Here is a 23931-nt window from a genome sequence, read left to right as displayed (position 1 = left end):
GGTTCTAAACAACATGGTTTTACTTATGCGACGAGTGCCCTAAAGGAGTCTAGGTTATAAAAGATCACATTGGCGTTGCACAAAGCCATTAAGCAACCTCTTTCTCGGGGCTAGTTTGGAAGTTCGCCGTCTGCGGCCGTTCAGCTGAAGTTGAATTTGCCGGGAAAAACCGGCTGGCCGGCCGCGCCCGCGTGTGGTCTACGTACATGTACATGTACATGGATGTACACTGTATGTACGTACACTTCGCTTATCGGCGTGGTACACGTGTCATGTCTGTGTAAATTTAACATTGCAAGACGTTGGATGCTACTACATTGTAGGCCTGTACACCATTCAAAATTTTATAACAAATCTGTGTGCGACAGCGACAAATTAAAGAATCTAGGCAGGTAGGATTTAGGATAGACCAGCGAAACGGATTGCTCAAACATGTAAAATATTCAGACCATGGAGGGAGGAAAATACCCCAATGTTCAGACGGTGTGATGCCATTTTTCTGCCAAATTTGTAGCCTAACTACATGTACATGTACACTCAGCATGGCGTTATGAACAGAGGGCCCTAAGCCTTGGGCACTAGCGCAATAGTAGGGGCCTAGGCTAGCCCAGGTGGACTCCCTGACTAGTAGTAGATGATGCGCGTAGTCGTAATGAAATGAAAACAATGTGTTCTTAATCCTCCATGGTCCAACCTGGGCTAGGACCCGCCTAGGCCAAGTATCAGTGGCGGTACCTCCAATAGATTTTGGCATGGTGGGGGAGCACAAAGGGAGCACCAGCATCTCAGTGGTATTGTTTTTGGGGGGCAGGTTTTTGTTAGCTTTGTTCAATATCCATCCATCCTTTTTTCCCAGTGGGGGCAAGGGGGGGGCACTTGGAATTTAAGGGGGGCATGTGCTTCCCGGGCCCCCCGTGGCTACACCACTGAGGCCTACTCTGTGCATGCACACAGATTTTCTGACCTTGTTCCTTGTAACTTTTGGGTTCATCTTGGTGTTTGTGACTATCCTGGTCCATGGTCGGAAAGTGTTCCGTAATGATATACAGATGCCACTTGACTCCCTGTGCACAAACCTTATGAGACTTGTCTGAAAAATTGTGTTTTCTCAGCAAATGACTTTTTATTTTCCCTCCTAAATTGAACTTTTCTGGACATGTTTTTGCTTTCTGATGGCTATTTAGTCAGGGAGGAATTACTGGCATCCGTGTATGAACTCTTCCCTCATGGGAAATAACTGAAGGGTTGGTGTTGCGAAAAGAGGTCAGTTTGTAATGTTGAGGGAAATTATGAGGAGAAACTGTGTTTTGGTGTTTTCTAGCTAAATTTCACTTTTTAGGACATGTTATCACTTTCTGGTGGCTGTTATAACATTTTAAGGGAAAATAAGTGTTATTTGTATATGGAAATCTTTCCCTTGGATTCCTTTACAGATGGAGACACTTAAAAATGGATTCTTGAAGGGATGTGGTGGTACAGTTCTTTTTCTTGTTCAATTTTGAGAAATGGCGTAGGCGAAGCAGCAATGGTCAAACTGACTATAAAATGAAGCAGAGATTTCATATGTTCCAGTCTTGATAAGATTAATAAATCGTGCAAGATTGGCTGATTATGCCCAACATATTATTAGAAGTTCGTCCCTTTGGAATAAATTCTAAACAGGCCTGTCTATTACGTGATGATCCTTCCCACTATTGGTACCCAGCAAGGCACCAAAACCTCATGAGTGGAGGTGTCTCAGCTGACAACTTGTCTAAATGGGATGACTTCTCTCTCCATTCGATGCACAGTTAAGTTGTCCCACTGGTCCGAGTTCCCTCAGGAAAGTGCAGCCAATATCAGTGCAAAGTCTGGTGCACTTTGCTGCACTGGACAGCCAACAGCACGGCTCTCCCAGGGCAAAACAGTGAAGGCCTCACTAGATTTTTTTTCACTTTTCAAGATAAAAGACATTGTCTGGGTAACTTGGGGGCGCTCTTCTAAATTGGAAGGATAGAGTATTGTACAGTATTTTGTGTCTTGGTGAGCATGTGCTACAGTATTTCAAGTTTTCTGAGGGTAACTCCTGAAATTTTCTTTGGCAGAAAATAATAGACAAGTGTAGCTACAGCAGCCAAAGAAATGGCCCATGTCGAAAAAATGAGAGCTATTCTAATTAAACAATACCTTAGCTGGATCCTTTGGCCACCTGGTCTTGAGAGTAGTGGAAATTTTAGATCTTGTTGCACTGGATAGACAAGCAACTTTGATAAACGAGCAGACTGATACGTCTGGCAGGGGTTTTAGCCAAAACACCTTTGGGGATTAGAGTTGGGGTTTAGATCCTCTTCACTTTTACCCAAAGATGGAGAACTTCACTGTGAATACTCATAAAATGTTGTAATCGCATTGGCGCCATTTGAGCAAGCAATACGCCTGTGCAGTGCACATTAATGCACAGGTGCAGGTGCCACGACAGGCACATACACCGGATGCGCCTGCGCTCGTGCGTTACCTTGAAATGCACAAGCGTATCGCTTGCTCAAATGGCACCCATGGTGAGTACACCTTTTGGGCAGAGTTATCCATCTTGCGCCTTTGGGCACTGTACGATCTTTGCTTTTACCCTGCTTCCACAAGTACTTCCAACCCCTTCCCTCAAGCACTTCCACTCCCCCTCCCAGCCAAACACTTGCTTAGAACTCCCCAATTGAGTGCAGAACTACTCGTACTTTGAATTTTATTTTTTTCCCTCATCTTCTAATGTCCAGTCAGATTCAAGAGACCCACTCAAGATGGTGCCTTGCAAGTCCTTAGTCAGTGCCGTTGTGCTGGTCATTCTCGTCATCAGCTGCACCTTCTTCACTGATGTGGAGGCGGGAGATAAACCCAAGAAGCTCCAGATTGGCGTCAAGAAGAAAGTGGAGAACTGTGAGCAGAGGTCCAAATCAGGGGACACGTTGCACATGCATTACACGGTAAGCAGAGTTTGTTACAACATCCTGTCACAGGGGTCATGTATCTAGTGTCGTACTTGCCAGGAATGTGCCCGATATTTGAATGTTCCATTAATTGTTGGACATTCAAATATTTGTTTTCACAATCCAATATTCAGTGGACGGTGCAAATTTGATTTCTTTTTTTTTACCTTTGTCATAAAAATGAATATTGAAATAGTTAAGAGGATGTGACAGAACACGGATTACATATTAAAGCTCTTGCAGCAGCAACCACTTCATCGCAGCAGCAAATTTGCCAAACTTGGAAAAGGACTACATGCACCCTGCAGCCGTACCTGTATATGTACATAATTTTCCACTATGGCTTTTGGTCTGAATGCATGTTTGAAAAATAGTAATTCATACAGAGCAAATTATATGTTGTGATTTGCCATTGAATTCCCCCCCCCAAGATTTTGCTGTAGAAAAGTTTCTTTAAATTCCTGTCATTTGGGAAATATGCGTGGATGTACCTAACAGAGACAGTTCCTTTGATCTTCATAGGAAGTAGTGCTTTGAAATAAAGTCTATCGATTCATTGAAATAATATTCATGCATCTAAAATGCAGCAGTCTGACAAGGAACTGATGCCAAAATATATACAAACCATTTGTTTTCCCCCACATTCATTTCCTAGAATGACATGTGAAAGCTTGTGTGTAAATTAGCAACACCTATCTTAAAAACTAAAGTCTGTTTTGATTGACTTAATTGGCTCTTTGCCAGTCTGACCAGGTATTAATGAAGTATTCTTTTAATATCTCGCACAAAGCAGAAACCTGGATTAAATGTTGATTACACGTTGATTTTATGATCTGTTAATAGGGAACTCTACAGGATGGGACTGAGTTTGACAGCAGTATACCAAGAGGTTCACCGTTCGTTTTTACCCTTGGTGCTGGCCAGGTGATTAAAGGCTGGGACCAGGGACTTCTCAAGTAAGTCTTGAGGTGTGACTGTTGGTTGACTGTTGGCTTGCTCACTGAGTGAGCAAATGGCCCCTGCCGTAAACCTTCCCTCGCGAGCTTGCAGTGCCTAGCCTGTTCACCTCACCAGCTACATGTATGTGCTTGTCTGGCTATTGTGTGTCTTCCTTCATTGGTCAATGGCTGACAAGAAAGTCCTATTTTTGTCATTGCACATTACATGTACATTACATTTGTACATAAACACAGGTAGCCAAGTCGTAGCTACAACAGTATGAATTTGTATTCGATGACACTTGGGTCAAAGGTTGTGGGCTTAGATCAGGAACACGTAGACAGCCAGGTTAGTAGGTCCTCGTTCTTCATTAGGAATTTCTTGATGTTGTCTTCATTTTTAAAATTTCACTCCAGAGTTTCAGGTTCTGTTTTGATTTCAAACATTTCTCCAGACTGTTTGCTTTGTGATGTTGTCAACACAAAACTCTATGGTGTCCATCTCACATTAGATGACCGTTGCTAGTTTTCAGAGGTCACGTGACACTATCTTAGATGTGCACTGTTCTCATCCCAGTGTTTAAGGAACTATGGATCCTATCCGATTGAATGTCAGCTTGTGGAAAGGCAGGGACATATTAACCCTAACCCTCCAAGGGTTGCTGACCCTAACCTTCCCCATTCACACAAAGTTAAACACCCATATGGGACTTTGTGCACAGAGGCTGTTGGACTTTGTTTTTCTGAGGTATGCCAAACCCAATGCAAAAGCCAGCTGTCTGGGCCTACCAGACCTATCCCCACCGAATTAAACACTTTACTACTGTTTAATTCTGTGTGGTTGGGGAAGGTTAGGGTTAAAGATGAAAAGAAATTACAGCAATATCATGATGTCAATGTGTGTACAGAAAGCAGGTTTCATCATTTAATGTATTATACACATGGACAGATCAAGTGTCAATATATGTAAACTAAGTCTTTGATATTTATGCAACTTGACTTAAAAGTACACTCTCAAATAAGCCTTGTCATAGGCATAGAGGTACTGCAGGCATAAGTTACAGTGATGTCATTGACCTTTCTATGTCCATCAAAGACAAACATTCAGTATAGGCAAACACATTAGATTACATTGAAAGAAATTTATAAAATGAAAAAAACAAAAAACGATAAAAAGCCCTCCTTCATGGATGTTCAAGTTGTATAAATGTGTGTCCTGTATCTGTTTTAGGAAATGACATTTATGTAATGAACTTGTTGGTATCATCACAAAGCATCGCATTTTGAAGCCATCAGAAGTGAAGTACATAGTGCAACGTCACATTGGGCAACCGTGCTATGATACCGCACTTTGTGGTGCGACTAATGAACTACATTTTGTGCGCCACAAAAAAGGTTGTACAAATACTAGTATCTATGAAATGGCCACCCATTTTCGCTGGCTTCCGTGCCTTTGATAGGGGCCACCCATTTTTGCTGACTTCAGTGCCTTTTGATAGGGGCCACCCATTTCGACTGTAATCAAAAGATAACCTTTTTTTTCAGTATTAATCTTTTTAGTGCTATTTCTGATTATGGGGCCACTGCTATGTATTGGGCTGCTTGAGTTCAGAACAACTAAAACAGGCAAAGTGTTGACTTTGACAAAAGCAGAGACAGTAGAACTTTGTCCTCATGCAGTCAACGCACTTAATTATTTTGCTCTTCATGTAGCTGCCATCACAAGTTTATTCACTTTAATTGAAATCTGTTTTGTCATGAAAGCATTGTAGAAATCCTGATTTTTTTCAAATGAACTCCTAATTACCATCATATTTCAAGAAGTCTTGAAGTGAAAGGATTCCATTTACAGTGGTTTCTATTTAATGGAATAGGACCCCACCTCGTCCGTGACTGTATTGTGTGTAGTACACCTGACCAGTTTTCAACTGAATGAACACAACCAATAATAATGGTTTGTGAGAAGGATATACCCAGCCATTGGCATCTGGGAACCTCTTTGTCCTTTCATAAGGGCATACAGCCATTTTCAACATGGTGTTTTGATTTGGGAAATTGAGTCGGTAAACTTGCTCCCAGAACTTAAGATGTGGAAGTCACAACAAAATGGTCCTCTTGCAAGCTTTACACTCTTACTCAATGGAGGCTTTGTACAGGAGCATGGATGATGCAAAGTCACCATATGCACTTCTTCAAGAAATTGAAATGATTCTAACATCCTGTGGAACGTCTGTTTTTTTTATCTTTTCAGCATGTGTGTAGGTGAGAAGAGGAAACTTGTTATTCCATCAGATCTTGGCTATGGAGACAGAGGATCCCCTCCAAAGATCCCAGGTACTTGCCATACTTTCCGTCTCTCATAACTGCCAAACACCCTTTATTTGGCCTCTCCAATAACTCTGTGTATAGCATTTCCTAGCCGTAAGTGTAATTTGTACATGCATTTAGACGCATACATGTACCTTGCCCCGTCGTCAACTTACATGGTCAAGGTTTCAGCAGATTTTGCATAGAAACGGTTATGCAATCTGTTACTGCACCACGTCATGCCTGCTTGAGGATGACTTGCATGCATGGTAATTATGTATAGCAAATAACATAATGGACTGAACTGTTTTACTGAATAGGGATGTTGATAAGTCATTGCACAGAGATATCTCAGATTTATTGTTGCATTACATGCTACAGGGTAGATCTTCAGGTGCACACACACAAATTTAGCCTCTGGATGCTTTTCTCAAGCATCAGATTATCTTGTAAATGTCAGAACTGCTTTTCAAATCAAATTCAGCGACAAACAATAATCTAGGGCTAGACCAACATGAGCACTCTGGAGACAGAAATTATTTGATAAATTATTGATTGAAACTAGAACAGTCTCCCTTTCAACCAACTGAAATAAGTATACAATATTGCTAAGACTCCTCATTGCGACTCTGAGAACTTTGGAATACAGGTGTCTGATTATGTATTTGTATTGAAAAGGTTTAATTCTTGTTTGCCTTGATTTGTCGTCAGGTGGTGCAACCTTGATCTTTGAAGTGGAACTGATGAAAATTGATCGGAAGAAGGAACTTTAAACATCTCTCTCAGTACAGTTAAAATTTTTTGGAGTGAAACAAGCAAGAAGTCAGGATATTGTAATACTTTCTAGAGTGCACAATTTTTGTTTTTACTTAACTTAATCATGTCTCCTGGATTTGTAAAATAACAATCGTGACCTAATCTTTTCTGTTACTCGCCCTTACATGTTGGTTCTGTTATTGCCTTCACTGACCCTCTGTGGATATGATGTTCAGCCCTGCCTGATTATGTCGCTTAAACCCAGATTATTTGCCAGTAATCGACTTTCTTCCTGAAATTAAGGCTGTGTCTAATACAGGCTTCCAGAGCTATGGCTTGGTCTTTTGTCTGTGGGTCGCTGCCTGTTTCTAAGGAGACCTAGCCATAGACAGTAAATTCGGATGCAGCCTGAGACTGAAGTACGTTTGATCTGATCCGAATTCAGAGGTGGCGTTGTGATGGAAACAGTTACATAAGCCACTGCTGTGTAAATCCAGAATGAATAAAAAATCAACTGATCCCAGAGCAGTACCAGTCATTTGCTTATTCATGAAAACATCTTGTCAACAGTCATGATTACATAGCGATTTTGGGGTTCTCAAAAGATACTACATAAAGTTCAACACCTTGAAATCACTTTCAAATCGCTAAAAAACATGCATGACCAAACCACTTTGAAGCAACATGCAATATAAAAATTACATGAAGTAGTTTACAACATGAAGCAATAATTCTTGATATTGAATTTGTTATTTTCATTATAATAAAGGAAGATCAGATACATGTTTTAATGTGTGAAGGCCTTCACAAGGGGTGGTTATTCTTTAGTTTAACTATATTGCTGTGAGACTATCTAGACCAGACATGAGAAAAGAGATGTCCGTCTCTACTGAATGATAAAAATGGAAAGCATGCGATTAAAGCCGAAATTTGCAAAGTTGGCGATTGATAACTCTGTCTGGGTTACCCAAATAAATCGTTTAGTCCTTTTTCAGATTACTTTTCCCAGCCTTAACGCACATACACTTACAGCAGCAGTAGCACAGATAGAAGTTCAACCCCAAGAACAAGGCCAAGACGGCCGCAATAAAGAGATAGACATCGAGAAGATTCCGTTGGATGAAATTCAGGTCCAGTACAGCCGGGCGCAGATGATCTCCGCCGAACTTGGTGACGTGCAGGATCCAGTGAGCGACCGTCTTGACTGGGGGAGACATGACCTGCATGTCCCGCATGATCATGGATATACGCCGTGCGTTGTCACGGAACCTGTTCGTCGTAAAGGTTGACACCAAAGAGACAATTTAATTTGTTGAAAACCATTCTGGATCTGGGGGTAATACCAACCCCCCCCTAAAAAGTAATTAATTAAAAAAATAATAAATAAAAAAGAAAAAGTAATCATTTTCGCCGATAGTGAAAGGTGCTATTTTGATATTACATGTATTTCATTTTCTTTCATAGCCTGTAATCCTCTGAATGTAGACTCATCACCTCTCGGAGATGCCATTTAAGATTGCATTAAAAAACTTTCCCTCCACTGAAAACAACTGTTTTCCTTCGATTTTGTAGTGGCCAGTGTAACCTACTTTGCAGCAATTTTCAAAAGATTTCATAATGTTTCAAGGGTAGGCCTAGTCTTCAGCAGCGGCATATTCAGCTTTTGGTGTCTGGGGCAAGTTCAAATGCGAATGCGGCTTCAGGCTCATGCAACATGATACTAGGGGAGAAAGAAATGGTGTTGTTTTCTTAGAGTTTTGGTGCCAATATTTGAAAATAAATATACTGATTAATTTTTTCCTACTCATCTTTGAAGTAGTATTTGTAAAAAATAGAAGAAAAAAGAAGTTTCCCCCTGCCCCTCCCTCTCTGTACATGCCAATGATTAATGAAAATAAAAACAATCCACTGCTGTGTCAGAGTTCGTACACCTTTCCCTAATAACTATAATATCTATTTTACAGCATTGAATACTCTTTTAATATAATTATGAAAATACTGCATAATAAACAGCACAAACGCCTTAATTTTCAGTACCGAAATTTACTTGTTTTTCCAGGACGATTTGGGACTTCTTGGCCCCTTGGTTGTAATTTTTTTATAAAGGTCAATCTTACCTTGGTTCAGAGATGACTTTCTGGATAGTTTGACTCAACGACTCTGGTGTTAAGGTGGTGATATCAAGCGCTAATCCCACCCCACGGTCCTCTAGCCGATCGAAGTTACCCATCTGGTCTCCGAATAGCGGTAGGCCCACCATTGGTAGTCCAACCCACATCGCCTCGTACATACCAAAACTACCGCCGTTACTCGCGAACACTTTAACGTTGGCATGCTCTGAGTGGATGAAAAAATGACTCAGTGAGGTAGCGACACCTGAATACAGTCTATTTTGACAGTGGCGGATGCATTTTTGAAAGTATTAAGCACGGTTTAATAAAAAAGAAAGAAAGGCGACTACCACCCACCCATTATCTGGGATAATGGCAGCCATCCAACAACCTTGGTGTTGTCTGCCAGCTTGACTCCGGTGGGTAATGCTGCCGTGCTCTGCCAGAGGACCCGTTGTGGAAGCAGAGCAAAACCGTCAGCAATGACTTGGGCCTTTTGGAGCTCTATGTGTGGAGTTTGAGTGCCCAGTGAAAACAAAACCACTCCATTGGGAGCCGTGTCCAGAAATCTTGCCACATCGTCTTCAACCTGACGCACAGGGAGAGGTATAAACCTCTGTAAACTGTAAACGTTTCATTGAATGTTACGCATACAATAATGAAAGGCCGGTTCACACTGCAGGCGAATATGACATCGAAGCAAATTTGACGTATGCAGCAAACTTTCGCTGAAGTTGAAATGTGTTCAACTTTTGCGAATTAGCAGCGCGAATAATCGATCTGCCCTCACAAATTTGCGTTTGCGTTCGCTTTTGCGCCAAGTATGAACTGGCCTTAATGGTTTCGATTCTGCATGAAATCCTCAACACTATCATGATTGCTTTCAGGCAGTGGTCACTTAACCATACCCTTAATAGTGTATATCTTATTTGGTATTCAGGACGTTGAGAAAGTTTTCATGAAGGTAACCAGTTGTTTATTCAGTCTATTAGCCTATTTGAGGTATGGCGGACACAGTAGGAGGGCACTTTGGTTTAGGTAAAATATTTGTATCATATGTTCACTTCAAATGAGCCAGTTCTGCATTCCAACAGCGCCTGCCCAGTGCAAGGCTATTCAGGAACAGCTACGCGCGCGCGCAATAGTCTGGCCAATCAGCGCAGCCATACACTGACACCTGCGTGCAGTTTGTTCCCAAAAGACCTTGGTGTTTTAATTACCGAACTGGTTCATTTAAATTTACCAAAGACATATAAACGCATAGACCTACAGATCCTATAAAAAAATACAGGAGAATTCCCTGATCTGCGCGAAGACCAAAAACAAAATTATGGGCAAATTCACTCCTCGGTATAGGGACTTTACGCACAGTTGAAGAATTCCAGCCAAAATTCATGAAGCCATTTCCCACTTGGAATAAATCCTCTATTTACTTAATCTTTCCTATGTAGATTCAACATTGCATTTGCAACATTTGAAAAGAAGAGACAGCAGTACCGAAGAGCAAAATAGTGGACGTATTATGAGAGCACACGTAAACAAATACAGGCAGTGTAACTATACTTCAAAATCACAGTTACACGCGCGAGACTGGTCATCTCCTACTCTGTCTGCCATATTTCAAATTTCAGATTTTGTGGCTCGAGTACATGTAGCAGGCAGCGGCAGAATTAAATTGTGTAGGCCCCACAATTGTGTACAAAACCAGTATCGGCAATGATCACTGATGATTACAACGGATATCAATGGGCATAACTAACACTCTTTTATACGGTGGCTCGTATTCGCCAATTCATTGCGCATGGCCCTTTTCCTTAGGCGTTGTATCGCTGTACTGTGGTGTTATAATGCCGTACTATTGCGTTATATCGCCGTATTTAATAAGGTGTTATAACGCCGTACTATTGCGTTATATCACCATACTAATGCGTTATATCGCCATACCACGAAACTTGCAATTAAAGCGAACAACAAAAGCAGTTTATCTAGACGAGAAGGCTACGAACGCCATGCCAGACTACCACTCCTACCTTTAGGTAAGTTAAACCATGTCTTTGGTAACTGAAGCATGCCTTTATCAAAATATGTAATAGGCCCCCTACATTTTTTGGTAGAAATTTTCGATTACCTGGTGTAGTACGAAACGTTTTGTGTTAATATTAATACATCAACCATCGCTTCCATCCTGCAGGGCCCCGCGTTAAAGGTGCACTTCCTGAAAACCCCCTAAATGTCATGTTTTGGTTTGTCTACACATCCTTCATTTAGTCGAAAAGAAACTGTTCTCGAGAAAATGATGCAGTGATATCTATACTTGAATTTCCAGCCGTCATGTAATTTTGCATTTCGTGTAATTAGTCTGGTGAAACTTGTCTTTTTCAAAGTCATTCCCCACTCATTAGCCTCTTTGGTGGCTCTATCGTTTGTTTTCATACTTAAGCAACAGTCCATGGATACAGTCTTGGACTGTATCGTCGGAAGAATTAACCTGAGTTTGCGGATATTGTAAGGTTCTTTCAAGAACAGCTTCAGCGATCTGATCAGCTGCACGGCTTCAGGTTTATGCATCACAGATTACTAAAGGAGGGTTTTGTTGTTGGCAGACATAAAGTGCGGAGATTGTTACTCCATCTTGATCCAGAGGGTGTTGTGCCACGCAGAAGGCTCCGGCTTGTGCGTCGCAGATCTTGTGGGTGAGGACCGAATTTATTTGGCACATACTCATAACTATGACAAACTCAAGCCATACGGAGTGGGCATCAGTAGGTATATTCATGGTTTCTTCCCAAAATAATATGGTTGGAAGCAAACGCCACTACGAATGCCCCTGAATTTAAAGGTAGCTTTTTTGCCAGCGAAACATATGGTGGCTGCCCAAATGTCGTTAGCACTGATCTTGGAACGGAGAATGGACATGTACATGTATTTAATTTCCAAAGATTCCTAAGGGTCCATGTGGATCGACTTAGCGGTAGGCATAGCTTCATTACTGGGAAAAGTACGCATCGAGTGCTGGTGGAATCAGCTCAGGAAAGAATGCACAGAGTTCTGGATGACTTTATTTTGGATGCATAAAGGATGACAGTTACTTCTCGGTAGACAGTCTGGACAAAGAGCTGATTCGATTCACATCCATGAGAATGATACAGGTACGTATAAACGACTATCTTCGTTTGAGGTTATCATGTAATACATATACATATTATGATCCGCATTATAGGATGGTTTGCTAAAATGACAATTATTGGTAAATCCACGTTTTCGATATAAATGTCAATCCAAGTCATTTCTCTCAGGAATATTAAGAGTTCAACAACTTTTCTTCTGCTCGATAGATTCAAATGATTGATTTAATCAAGCTTACTTCTGCTTCGACAAAATGGCGGAGCTGTGGGATGGACACAGGATTAGGTGTTCTTGCCGAAGATTTATGAAACACAATATTGAAAATTGACGTCCGCCATTTTACTTACACAGTGAATGTTTTTCGTTTGTCTTCAATAATACACAAAATCCAGAATGAAACTTTTGCATGTTAAAATGATGACAGGCTAGAATGGTTTACCATACGGAAATCTAGAAATCATCAAAACAAACTTTAGTTATACAGAAACTTAAGTTACAAAATCGACATCAAAAATGGACCGCTGATAATATAGGCTATAATTATTCATTTGTAAACGCACAGAAACCGAGTAATGATCTCAACAAACACTGATTTTATAGAAACTTTCAAGTTACAACATGGAAATAAAACCTACCACTGATAATAGGCTAGAGTGAATCATTTGTGTAATCATCTCAATAAACATTGGTTTATAGAAACAGTTAAACTTACCAAATCAGAACGTCATTCATGACGTCATTCACTTCCGTGCGTTGGAAGTGATTAGACTTTCAGATTTAGGGGAGTAACGCTTTCCACCTTTGAGACTCAAATTTAATTACATTTGGAATATCTGTCAAGTGTCATGGAGATTTGTTTTTTGACGAGCTGAATGGATTCGCAATCATTTTTCAAAATTTACAGTTTAACCGCAAACATGCGCCCTTCTTGATTTCAGGTGGAATCAGCAATTTGTTTGACAATCGGACAGCAACATCCATCACCTCTTTACAAGTATCCACTGTAAACTGTACAAGAAGTAGAACCGTTGTTTGGATGTTGCAATGATAGGTGGGAAACTCAGCTGATGTTGGAATAAAACTATACGTGTTAAAAACTTTATCGCTTCTCTTTTTTATTTGTGACCATACTCTATCCATCAGAGATTAAAACTGATGATGTTTGTTTTACTGAACAATAAAAATGCAACTTGTAATAACACTGTAACTTGTCAGCATATATGTGGATGCAACGGGTCAAATAAACATCCTAGGCTAAATCTAAACGATGTCCATGACCCACACATTCGATTCTAGGACTGTGTTGAATTCATTGCGAAGGTCCATGAATTTTTTGAAGTTATAGGCCAGTTTGAGCATGCAACCGCACCTGTGTGGAATGGGACGTCTTGTGAAATAACTTTGGACAACAAACCTCACTGATATATTCTTTTCCTGCAGCAGCAGATCGGAACCTGCAAAAGAACAGTGAAACTCGATGTCATTATTACTGCGTGTTCATGCATTTTACATAATAAGAGGCCTAAACTTATTGGTTAATTTATGAAATGGTGCGCAAAAGAGAAAAAAGAGAGAGACACAGGGGGTAGGTGGGGAGAGAGACTTGGGGTTTGGACTCATGTTTGGGGTTAGTTGGGGTTCTTGGGATTGGGTCAACCTTCAACCCCCCCAAAAAAAATTATTGGGCCTGACCCCCTCCTATAAAATTCCTGGATCCGCCCTGGATCGACTTCAGATTTAGTACATGTACACACATAGACCAACACCCCCGACGAACGACTTATACAAGAGTAAATCAGACTCCACATCACTTGCACGTATGCTTACCCTTTCTCAATCTAGGTTTTGGCCTCCACGTTGCACTCGTCACGGATTTTGTCGACTTGAATCTGGTTAAACTGCAGCGATGGTGTATCAAATGCTGATCAACATTAGAAAATGGCGACGATAGCCTCGCTGTTGATTTTCAGCAACACAATAGTACGGCGTTATAACGCTGAAGTACGGCTACACAACGCTATAATACGGCTATATAACGCTGTAGTGCAGCGATTTAACGCAGAGAGGGAGAGGGTCATGCGCAACGAATTGGCAAAAACGAGCCACCGTACTTTTATATATAGCTCTATATTAGTTATCACACAAGCGCTTATGGAACACTTGTTGACCACTTTGGTGTGGGGTATGACGTCTTGAACACCCGAGGGCACGCATAGCGCCCCAAGGCGTCAACAATTGCGTCAACAATTGTTTTGGTGGAATGCACCCTTATACGCTGCGGGGACGGGAACGAGTCTGTTATACGAGCGTCATCGATTGAATTCCCTGGTGGCCTATGCACAAAACATATCATGAGCACCACGCAAAACTGACTAAAGGACAGCAAATGTTCTCGAACTTCCCAAAGCTCTTCTATTTCGCGCGCGTACGTGTGTACGTGCACGCACTATCGGTAAAGTGAAATGTCTCACGGTGAGTGTGATATATACCGATATGTCGCCCTGTCATGCGATCGTTCTGGGCCAATAAACGGACAGTATCCAAGACAGAGGTATAACAAAGAATAACATAGTGTGTCTGTGTCCCAGGCCGAATGTTGAATTGTAAACAGGACCACTGATCTCCCTTATGAAGACGGAGATCAATGTAAGGGACACAGGCACACTATGCTATTCTGTGCTCCGCGAGCGTGATAACAAATTTATCGTCAAGCAAATTTGACGCACATTAAAGATGTTATAAGGGACCCTGCGTGCAAACACGCTACTTTGGAATTTAAAGTAAATTTTGCAGTTGTGCAGTTTGCTTAAAAATAGCGCAATGCATTGAGTTAGAACAGCGCATTATGCGGCGTTTGATATTTACCGTGCATATCATTGGATCAACCAATCAGAACTGAGAAATCAGGTTTGCCTGAAGATAACGGGTTATGTACATCTCTCCCATTAGACACTGTCTTTGTAGCAAATTGGCAAATGCGTATATTACTCTAAAGTGTATGGGTGCGGTTGGTGTGCAAAATGCCCTAAAATAGCGTCTGAGTTGATCCAAACATCTTCGGAATACGGCACAGCACAATGCGAGTCACGGATATTGAAGTAAAACATTTTGACGCACGTGGCAATCTGTAGGAAGTGACGTCATTTGAAAGGGACCCATAGATGCGTTCGCACGGTTACTCCTTGTAAGACGAGTAGGACGCGTGCGCATTACACTTGGGTGCAGGAGTTTACTCCCCTTTTAGCGAGATTATACTCTTGCTGACCCACAGGTCGTACTCCAGCCGTTCAAGCGCTCAGGAGTATACTCGTGTAAACAAGCGAGTAGCTCGCTTGAACGCACCCCTTGGGTGACAAGGAGTAACTGCGCGAACACACCCATACAGTACCAATGTTTGACGTGATTTTGAACCAGAAAGTGTAGTGCAAACGAAAGGAATGGAGAACGTGCGCGTGTTGGTTCACACACTGGTTCTCGAGCTTGTATCCGGTTCGTAAGTATGACGTCACTGCAGTTTAAACCACGCCCACTGCACATGCACAGCACATACAGTTACATGTATAGATGCTCAAAGTAATGATTAATTATTCAACCCTCTTCTAGGACACCCCTTAGTAACCTTTTTACAGCATGTACTGAGAAATAAAGAAATGTGCCTCCCTGACCCACGCCACTGATCGAAGTCCATTTTGAAATGTAGGCCTACACAGCCTATAAAAAAAGTCAAAATTCATTTTGCGTCATTGCTGTCCTGGGAATTACACTTCATCTACACCACTGTATTTTTTTCAGTACTTCAAAACGATGTAACGAGGAATTTAGGCTTGAACTCCTTTCACCAGTTTCTGCATTACAGGCCTACCGTTGTATGAGGGGTCGAACCGACTTTATAGAGGACGTAAACTGTGTTCGGTTGCATGGGTCTGGGAAATTCCAAGGCAAAGCTCCCGTGGAACAAGTAGAGTGAGGCTTGCTTGTTGGATTCGTAAGTGCTGATCTCCGGCCGGATGTTGTGCTTAACTTTGAGCTGATCGAAGGTTTTGAAGTTGAACGCTAGGAACCACAAGAGTTTGTAGTACTCGTGGGCCAGGACATTCTGGACCCGTTGGAGAAACGTCAACCTGTCTGTGAAACCAGCCACAGCCTCGGAGATGTAGGAAGGTTCAATCGGTAACCCTGCCCTGTACAAAGAATGCAAAAATACGTTTGATTTCAGGTGTGTTCATAGAGATTCCACGACTATTTTTTCACACGTACATGCGCACTGTGATCCATTAGCAGACGATCTTGTTAGCAGACAAGGCTTGTCGCCAGAATACTGGAAACACATGGCACCAAAGAGCAAAGTGAGCAATGAAAAGAGCAAATTTAACAATAAAAGAGCAAAATTGACATTTAAAGATTAGGGTCGTCCTCGAAGGGTCGGCATGGAGGTTATTTCTGCAGTCAAGCCCTACGCTTGTCACCAGTGTGACAAATGCTTTCGACGGAAGTCTAATCTAGAGAGGCACATGGAAAATATTCACGCTGAAGCGGAATTAGACATGAGTGAAGTTAGGGATGATTCGGAACTAGGACATTGTGGATAATCTTGAAGAAAAACTTGAAAGTGCAGATGTCTGCACTAGTAAGCAGGGATTTGTGGGTTCGAGTCCCACCCGAGTAAGCTTGTGACTTTTTTCGCAAGCTCTCCGACAAGCACTAAGCATATAGTGTTTATTAATATATACGTTGGGTAAGGGCAAAACCCGTTATATAAATGTTGTGTTCTTACTGACAGTATGACTATCGAGTAATATGTCTCGGGTCGGATACCAGCCGGCAACTTCGGCACATTATTCCATAGCACAGAGGGTAAAATTACCCCTTTGCTACGAGATAAAAATCCGAACTGACGTCGTGCCTCCCAAGAGAATTCTAATTGTTACCTAATGGTGTATATTACATTAACTCCACAATAAAGATCAATAGTAACGCTGGTAGTAGACCCAGTAGTAGACTATCTTGACTCCGGCTAACCATGATTACACTTACAAGACTACGAATAAGATACAGGTTAACATCCAAGTTCCAAATTGAAATAAGATTTAAGATGGGATCCTATACGTACAGCCACTGGTAAAAACGTAATATCAAACTGGGATAAAAATAGGCTTAACAGTTAAATATTTATTGGCATACAATTTGACAAGACAAATTGTCAACAAACGTAACAATTCAAGTACCTACAAATCAGACAAAAATCATTCAAGTCCTTCAATTAAAAAAAATTGTTCCGTCACTAGTCACATCACAGTCACGACGGTGGACATCTAAAAATTCTTATAAAATGGAACAGACTTACAAATTGATGAAAAGATAAGAAGCTCGACTAAAACATCAAAACATCAAAGAAAATCACGTTAACAGTGTTTCCAAAAACACACGTCTGATAGTTGAGCAGGCCTGTTCCAAGATGGTTGTGAAACTTCCCGCGGTATCATGCAATACAACACAGTCAATGGATTTGCATTGCAGTTCAGTAGGTATATTCCACGATCCACCCGAGCACCGTTGGCTGACAACCATGCCGAATCAATGCAGGTGTTTCGAGTCCAATAAGCAGCCCCAAAGATCACCAAAGCAGCAAACTTGCTCACAAACGCACTACTAAAGCTCAAAATCCACCGTTCAAAATCAACACATAGACAAAAGCAAATAAAAAACCTAAAATGACGAGAATGAATGAAAAACATGTCCTGCCCAACGGGTGCGCAGAACGCGTGCGGACAAGAAATTACTGGCAAAATCACCGTCTTTTACTGACAACTGGTTCCAGTAAGACCAATAAGTCGTATTTGCCGGGGACCTGTTAATTACTCCACCCCAAGGAGGGAGCTCTTTTCTCTTACTCTTGGCAATCAACAGCCACTTCAACGAATCTTCCGCTATTTGAGCGTTTCTAAGTTCTTCGCTGCTTAGGGTTGGCTCCACCATGGGAACTCGAGCACTCTTCCATCTCCAGGGTTCGAGGTTAGTTTTTGTTCCCCTTTCTCCCTAACAACAACAACATCAACAATAGGATTGTCATCATCGGAATTATCTTGTGCATGACAGTGATCGCACTGTTTAAAAGGTAGTCTAGGCAGACTGTAGGCATTCTTATGCTTGTGTGGCGTTTTATTCTCCTAGGTCTCTTCAGTCTGGGCGAACTTTTTCCAACTGGATACCCTGCACGATATGCCGTAAAGGGGACCCCCAATGTGATGCACAAGCTGTATACCTTAAGGCTATTGTGCCGACTTCACCCCCTCGGGAATCTGAAAGGAATTCCAAAGATTCCATGAACACAAAAGAAGACAAAATACAGGGGTCCCCTTTACTGCATATCGTGGATATATGGGGAAAGGCACCTGACCTAAACCTAAACTTTCTGCCTTGGCCCTTGAGCTTGACGAGCAATCTAAGGTCCAGGGGTTAAGGGTCGTTTTGCCGGAAGTATACCACCGATTGGTAATTGGCTTGGTGACCCGGTCGACTGACACAATTAACAGTGAGATCCTTAAGGGAAATCAGGTCCCTTCTCCTAGCAGTCGTTTAGTCGATGACCGTTGAAGCTAGCAGATGAATTGAGGACATTACGAACTGGAGCACTCTTCTTTTGGGGACGAATGACTGGGTGGTGGGAAATGTAGTGCACTGGACCATCAAAATTTTGTATCTCTTGCGGTCGCTCGACTTTCTTGAAAATCCTTTTTGTTCCATTTTCTTAATTTGCTCATCATAGAGTTGAGCGTATTTTCCTTCCTTTTGGAGCCTCTTTTCTATCGAGAGTAATTTGGGCACAGCTTGTTTTCTGGTTGTCTGGTAGCTCTTTCGGATCTTTCTTCCGCGGGCAGGGAACCACCCATCTAATGTCTACTTTCTTACATGAGTTTTTCACATTTTTCCGAACTGACGTTGTTCACTTGGTGCCAGGTGTTGATGCAGTGCTGTAAGGTTTGCAGCAGCATTTTCTTGGTATTCTGACCCCCATACTTTCCGTTGACCAAAACTCGCTGAGAACTGTCTTGCTAGTCACCTTTGAGTGCAGCACAGTGAATGTTCTTGCACTTAGCTCGTTAGGTGATCCAAGAATCTTACCCACCCAATTTTGGATAGAGGCGGGCGGTTACATTCAGAAATGAACGCTTAGTTTTATTGCTATTTTGAGGGTATCTTCGTTCAAAGGCGGATAAAAAAAATTTCGTGGCCAACCCCCATGAAATTGAAACGAAAAGTGATCTTCTGGCCATAATCTTGAATTTTCAGTGAAAAAACGGAGGCCAACCTCTTCACGAGAGTCAACAGGCCCGACTAAAGTCAAACCCCCTTGCAAAAAGGCCAGAAATATGTCCGCCGAGCTCATTAATAAAAGTTATAGACTCAAAATATTCTATATTAGAGGGTCCTGAGAGCCATGGAACTGGGGAATTGAAGAAATATGGCACTGAACCTCTGGGCCGGACTCAGGGCTTCCAATTCTGTGCAATTTGAATGCAATCGGGTCCGAAAGTGGCACTATTTGAGCCATTTTGCAGAGGGATGCATTTTCAAAATGGCTACTTTCCCGGGCAGTGAAATTTCCTTCGTTTTAGGGGTGGTCTGCTTTGGGTGAGAATTTCGCAAAAATTCATTGGTCAACCCACTAAAAATTGAAAGAAAAATGACAGAAGACATGTGGAACATCATTTTTCTGTGCAGCCTGAACACCTGTGAGAGTTGTGAGTATTTTATTATTTATTAAATTTGTGAAGTATGAGGATTTATCACTGCTGTCTATGGGAATTTATTTGTAGTGGTGCACCCATAGCGCCCCGCAGCGCGCAAGATGGGGAACTGACCATCTCGCATGTGTTATTAATTTCACGGAGACCACGATCCGTCATTTTGGTGTGCAAATGGCGAGCTGTATGTACACGTGACATATGGCGGGGGGAGGCTCTATCCACGAAAAAGGGGGCAGTAAGGTAAATATTTACCCTCAAGTAAGATTGAAACTTATATTTATCGTAAATAGAAATGTGTAACATCATAACGTAAAACCGTTGGAGATGAAATCGGAGAATTTTGGTGTGTTCTGTGTGGTTAATACACTCTCTGGGTTGCGGCCGTCGGATCGTGCAGCAATGTTAAATACAACAAGTTGTAGCTTAGGCCCTACATACATGTTTCTCGTACGTAGGCCGCCTGAGCGCAGATATCCCACGGCACGTTTCATTACATCTTAAGTCACTCACTCCCCGAACTGTTGACTAAATTACCCTCAAAAAGTGGAGTTCTTATACTTCTTGACACCTCTGAACCATAATGATGTTTTGAATATCTTAAGGTTAAAGTTTCTGGGAAGAGATAAAACTTTAATTTAAAAGAACAGCTAATATAATGTCAAATGAAGATGGTCCATTACCCTTTTTTTTTTACAACAACACCTGATCTTTTGGCTTGTGTACATCTTTCCTTTTTTTCGAACGTAGGACCATTTTACATGTCCAGCGGCCCCCTCTGAATTATTAAACATGTATCTAAAAAGGTAGTTATGTAAGTTTGATCTTGTAGTTTTAGTTAAGGAAATGAGGCTGATCAAACATGCAAAAGACCTTTCCTTCATCAAGCAAGAAGTATGCTTTTCTTGAACCTGCTTTTGCTGTTGATGCATAGACCTGGAGGAGAAAAAAATGGTTATGGCTGCACACGTCGACGACATTGTGCTTCGCGATCCATGCGTACACGGAGCGCCGCCAAAGAGAACTTACATTGTGCATGTACATTTTTTGTTCTTGTCGCGCATTATACTTCGGTCCAATAGGGCCTACCACACCAAAATGGGGCCCATGGCGATTACGCGTTTTAGTGGAGAGTTGCCCATCTTGCGCCGTTGCGCGCGGCGCTATACAATCTTTGGTCAAAACTATGGGCAAATTCACCTCTCGGTATAGGGAATGTACGCACAGTTGAAGAATTCCGGTTTCCAGCCATAAAATTCTCTGAAGCCATTTTTCGATTGTAAAATGAACTCTTACTTAATCTGGCCCATGGGGATTCAAACATTGGGATTGCCACATTTGAAAAAGAAGAGATACATTGTGTAGCTCTCATCCACCGTTTCGCCCATTGTTTGTCCATACAGGCCATTTTCAAAATCACGGTTATACGTGCAAGACTTGCGGTCTATGCGTTCATATGTCTGTGCTCTGATTCTGAGCGCTCGATCGGCTGAAGTACGACCCGCGGGTCAGCGAGAGTACTCTCGTGGGGGGGGCACCCCTGCATCCCACTCATGTTAAGGCGCCTTTCCATATGCAGGTTTTTATGGTGTGTTGCGTACACGATAAATATGCATTTCACTTTCACAGACACAAAACTCGACTCCATTAAAACACACGTGTGCGTTGCGCTTGGCAGTCAAAATCGCCCGGGAGCGATATGCAACGCAACGCTTGGCGCAAATTATGATGTGCATTTAATATGGAAAGGCGCCTTTAACAGGAGTTTTCCGCTCGAACGCGGGCAGGTTTGTCTTAATTATCAGGGAATAAAGCGTCCCGACACATACGGCCCAAAATTGAGGTCATCTGGCCTCTCGAACTGTGTTGTTGTACCGCAAAAATTGTGATGCTTATTGTTAAGCAGGCTTTCATCGCTGGATGAGTCGATCCTGCAATCTACTTGATTTGAAATTTTCCATCAGCTACGAATGTTGGGTCTCGTTTTCGGTAAGATGAATACTTATTGATCTTTTAATTTGTGTCTTCTTCTTGATTGTCTCTTAAAGTGACTCCTTTCCATGTGAAATGCAGAGTAGGAAGACTTACCACACACCATTTTTCGAGGGAATCGGGCTAATAGCGGAGCAGTAGACGAAGGGAATGTCCAGAGCTTGTGCCAAGAGCGGAACGCAGGGGACGGTGTCATCGGCAACCATCATGTCGAATCTCTCCTGTCGGAGCCGCCTCATGGTTGCATTGTCTCCTAACAGGTCGTCGCACTCGCGCAGCCACATAGCCCCTAAATTCAACTCGCCGTCTAAGTTCCCCTTCATAAAGCTCTCCAAAAGACCAAAGAAACCTCGCATGGCTCCAGTGGCGATCACTTTTCCGATTTTTTCCATGACGGCAGCTCGTTTCTCAGGTGTGTAGGACGAGTTGAACACCACGACGGAGAAGTCGGGGTCGGCCGTCTGCAACCGTCGACTGTTGGAGCTACTGACTAGCGAAATTACCTTGTGGCCTTGCTTGACCAGTTCCTTGCCCGAAATGGAGAAGGATGAATAATGGCTGCCTTCCACAGTGGAGATAAAGTAAAGAAATTTGTACCTCTTAGAATCTAGAGGATCCTCTTTTCCACAGATTCTGCGGATTGATGTTGCCAGAAACCAAGAAGTAATCAGTAGAAGGACAAAACGTTTTGAAGACATCGTGTTCTCCTCGTGTAAACTGAGAAAACAAAGTAAAGAGTGTTGCTAAGGATGAAGTTGTATTGATGATGAATAGGAATTTCGAGCCATCAGCGGCAGAAGGCAGCTGAAGGCCCTTCCAAGTTCAGGCATTAATGAGATGTGAGAGAGATTAAACTACGCAACAGTCCAAAATTGGAGTGCACAGAACAACATAACCTTATTCCGTATGATTACTTGACACATATACAGACCTTGATGGATTATAACGCCTCAATATAGACCATTGCCCATTATACTAAAAAAGTCAAACAACAACGACGACGACAACGACGACAACTACAGCGATGACAATAACAAAAACAAACAACAGTAGCAGCAACAGCAACAGCAACAAACAACAACAACAACAGAAGCAGCAGCAACAACAACAAGCACTACCAGCAGCAGAATCACCACCACAACAAACAAGCAAACAAACACCCCAACAAACAAACAAACAAACAAACAAACAAACAAACAAACAAACAAACAAACAAACAAACAAACAAACTACCCAACACCCCAACAAACACCCCAACAAACAAACAAACAAACAAACAAACAAACAAACAAACAAACAAACAAACAAACACCCCAACAAACAAACAAACAAACAAACAAACAAACAAACAAACAAACAAACAAACAAACAACAATAACAACAACTGCTGGATTCAGTATATAACATTCTGGATTCAACTCGTCAGTTCATTCTCCGCAGTTCCTTAACTGCCGCCGATGAAAAATGTCAAAATCATCGTAACAGATCGAAATCATGGCACATTTATGACATTACCTACTAGGCTCAACTTTCAAAGGCTTGCAGTTTTAGTGTTTGCCTGTATCTAGGATCTTGTATTCACCAGATTGCAGACACAAGATTACCTACTGATGATGTCGGTATACGTACAGTACGAGTATCTCGACCTAAGAATTGAAGGAAGCCGAAAAATACCAACAAGAGCCTGCGTTCCTCTATAAATGTCAGTCACCTGATGTCACTGTGCTATATGACTCAATTGGGCTGTCTTCATAACCCATTTAGCAAGTTCACGTTCAAATTCCCGTTTCTGTTTAGCTCCATGAGACATGATCAGTACAAACTTCACACTTTATGCTTAAGTTCACATGCACATGTACATGCAAATGAAAGGTTAGAGAATAACTCAAAGTTCAGTTTGTCACAAAGTGAGATTAACATGTTGTAGAGAAATAACATACGTTTTCGCGCATAGCCAAACATGTTCTCAATTAAATAAATTGTGCGTTTAAAGAGA

At 41.9% G+C, this 23931-nt stretch overlaps 2 protein-coding genes across 6 annotated transcripts; one reads left to right on the top strand and one right to left on the bottom strand.

Moving 5' to 3' along the window:
- Positions 1 to 166: 166 nt before the first annotated feature.
- On the top strand, positions 167 to 7484 carry fkbp2 (FKBP prolyl isomerase 2). Of its 2 annotated transcripts, none has more exons than XM_022227527.2 (5): positions 167 to 392; positions 2755 to 2957; positions 3804 to 3916; positions 6150 to 6232; positions 6917 to 7484. In XM_022227527.2, exons 2-5 carry the CDS (start codon positions 2775 to 2777, stop codon positions 6976 to 6978), a joined length of 441 nt encoding a protein of 146 aa, XP_022083219.2. In that variant the 5' UTR covers positions 167 to 392; positions 2755 to 2774; the 3' UTR covers positions 6979 to 7484. The 2 variants fall into 2 exon arrangements, with proteins under 2 accessions (XP_022083219.2, XP_022083218.2); XM_022227526.2 differs by having other exon boundaries at positions 175 to 392; positions 2751 to 2957.
- A 6-nt stretch (positions 7485 to 7490) lies between these two features.
- LOC110975133 (UDP-glucuronosyltransferase 2B31-like) lies at positions 7491 to 23787 on the bottom strand. 4 transcript variants are annotated; one of them, XM_087143498.1, is made up of 6 exons: positions 23647 to 23787; positions 22032 to 22652; positions 16061 to 16379; positions 9430 to 9661; positions 9079 to 9298; positions 7491 to 8230 (listed from the first exon to the last, which is right to left on the bottom strand). In XM_087143498.1, the coding sequence occupies exons 2-6, from the start codon at positions 22631 to 22633 to the stop codon at positions 7942 to 7944; spliced, it is 1662 nt and encodes a 553-aa protein (XP_086999624.1). In that variant the 5' UTR covers positions 22634 to 22652; positions 23647 to 23787; the 3' UTR covers positions 7491 to 7941. The 4 variants fall into 4 exon arrangements, with proteins under 4 accessions (XP_086999624.1, XP_086999612.1, XP_086999614.1 ...); XM_087143486.1 differs by having other exon boundaries at positions 23451 to 23734; XM_087143488.1 differs by having other exon boundaries at positions 23455 to 23734.
- Between the last annotated feature and the right edge of the window lie 144 nt (positions 23788 to 23931).

Source organism: Acanthaster planci, linkage group LG01 (assembly GCF_054643075.1).
Source record: "Acanthaster planci isolate LZ-2023a linkage group LG01, COTS_SCS, whole genome shotgun sequence".
Lineage (NCBI taxonomy): Eukaryota > Metazoa > Echinodermata > Asteroidea > Valvatida > Acanthasteridae > Acanthaster > Acanthaster planci.
This window is presented reverse-complemented; position numbering and strand designations above follow the sequence as displayed.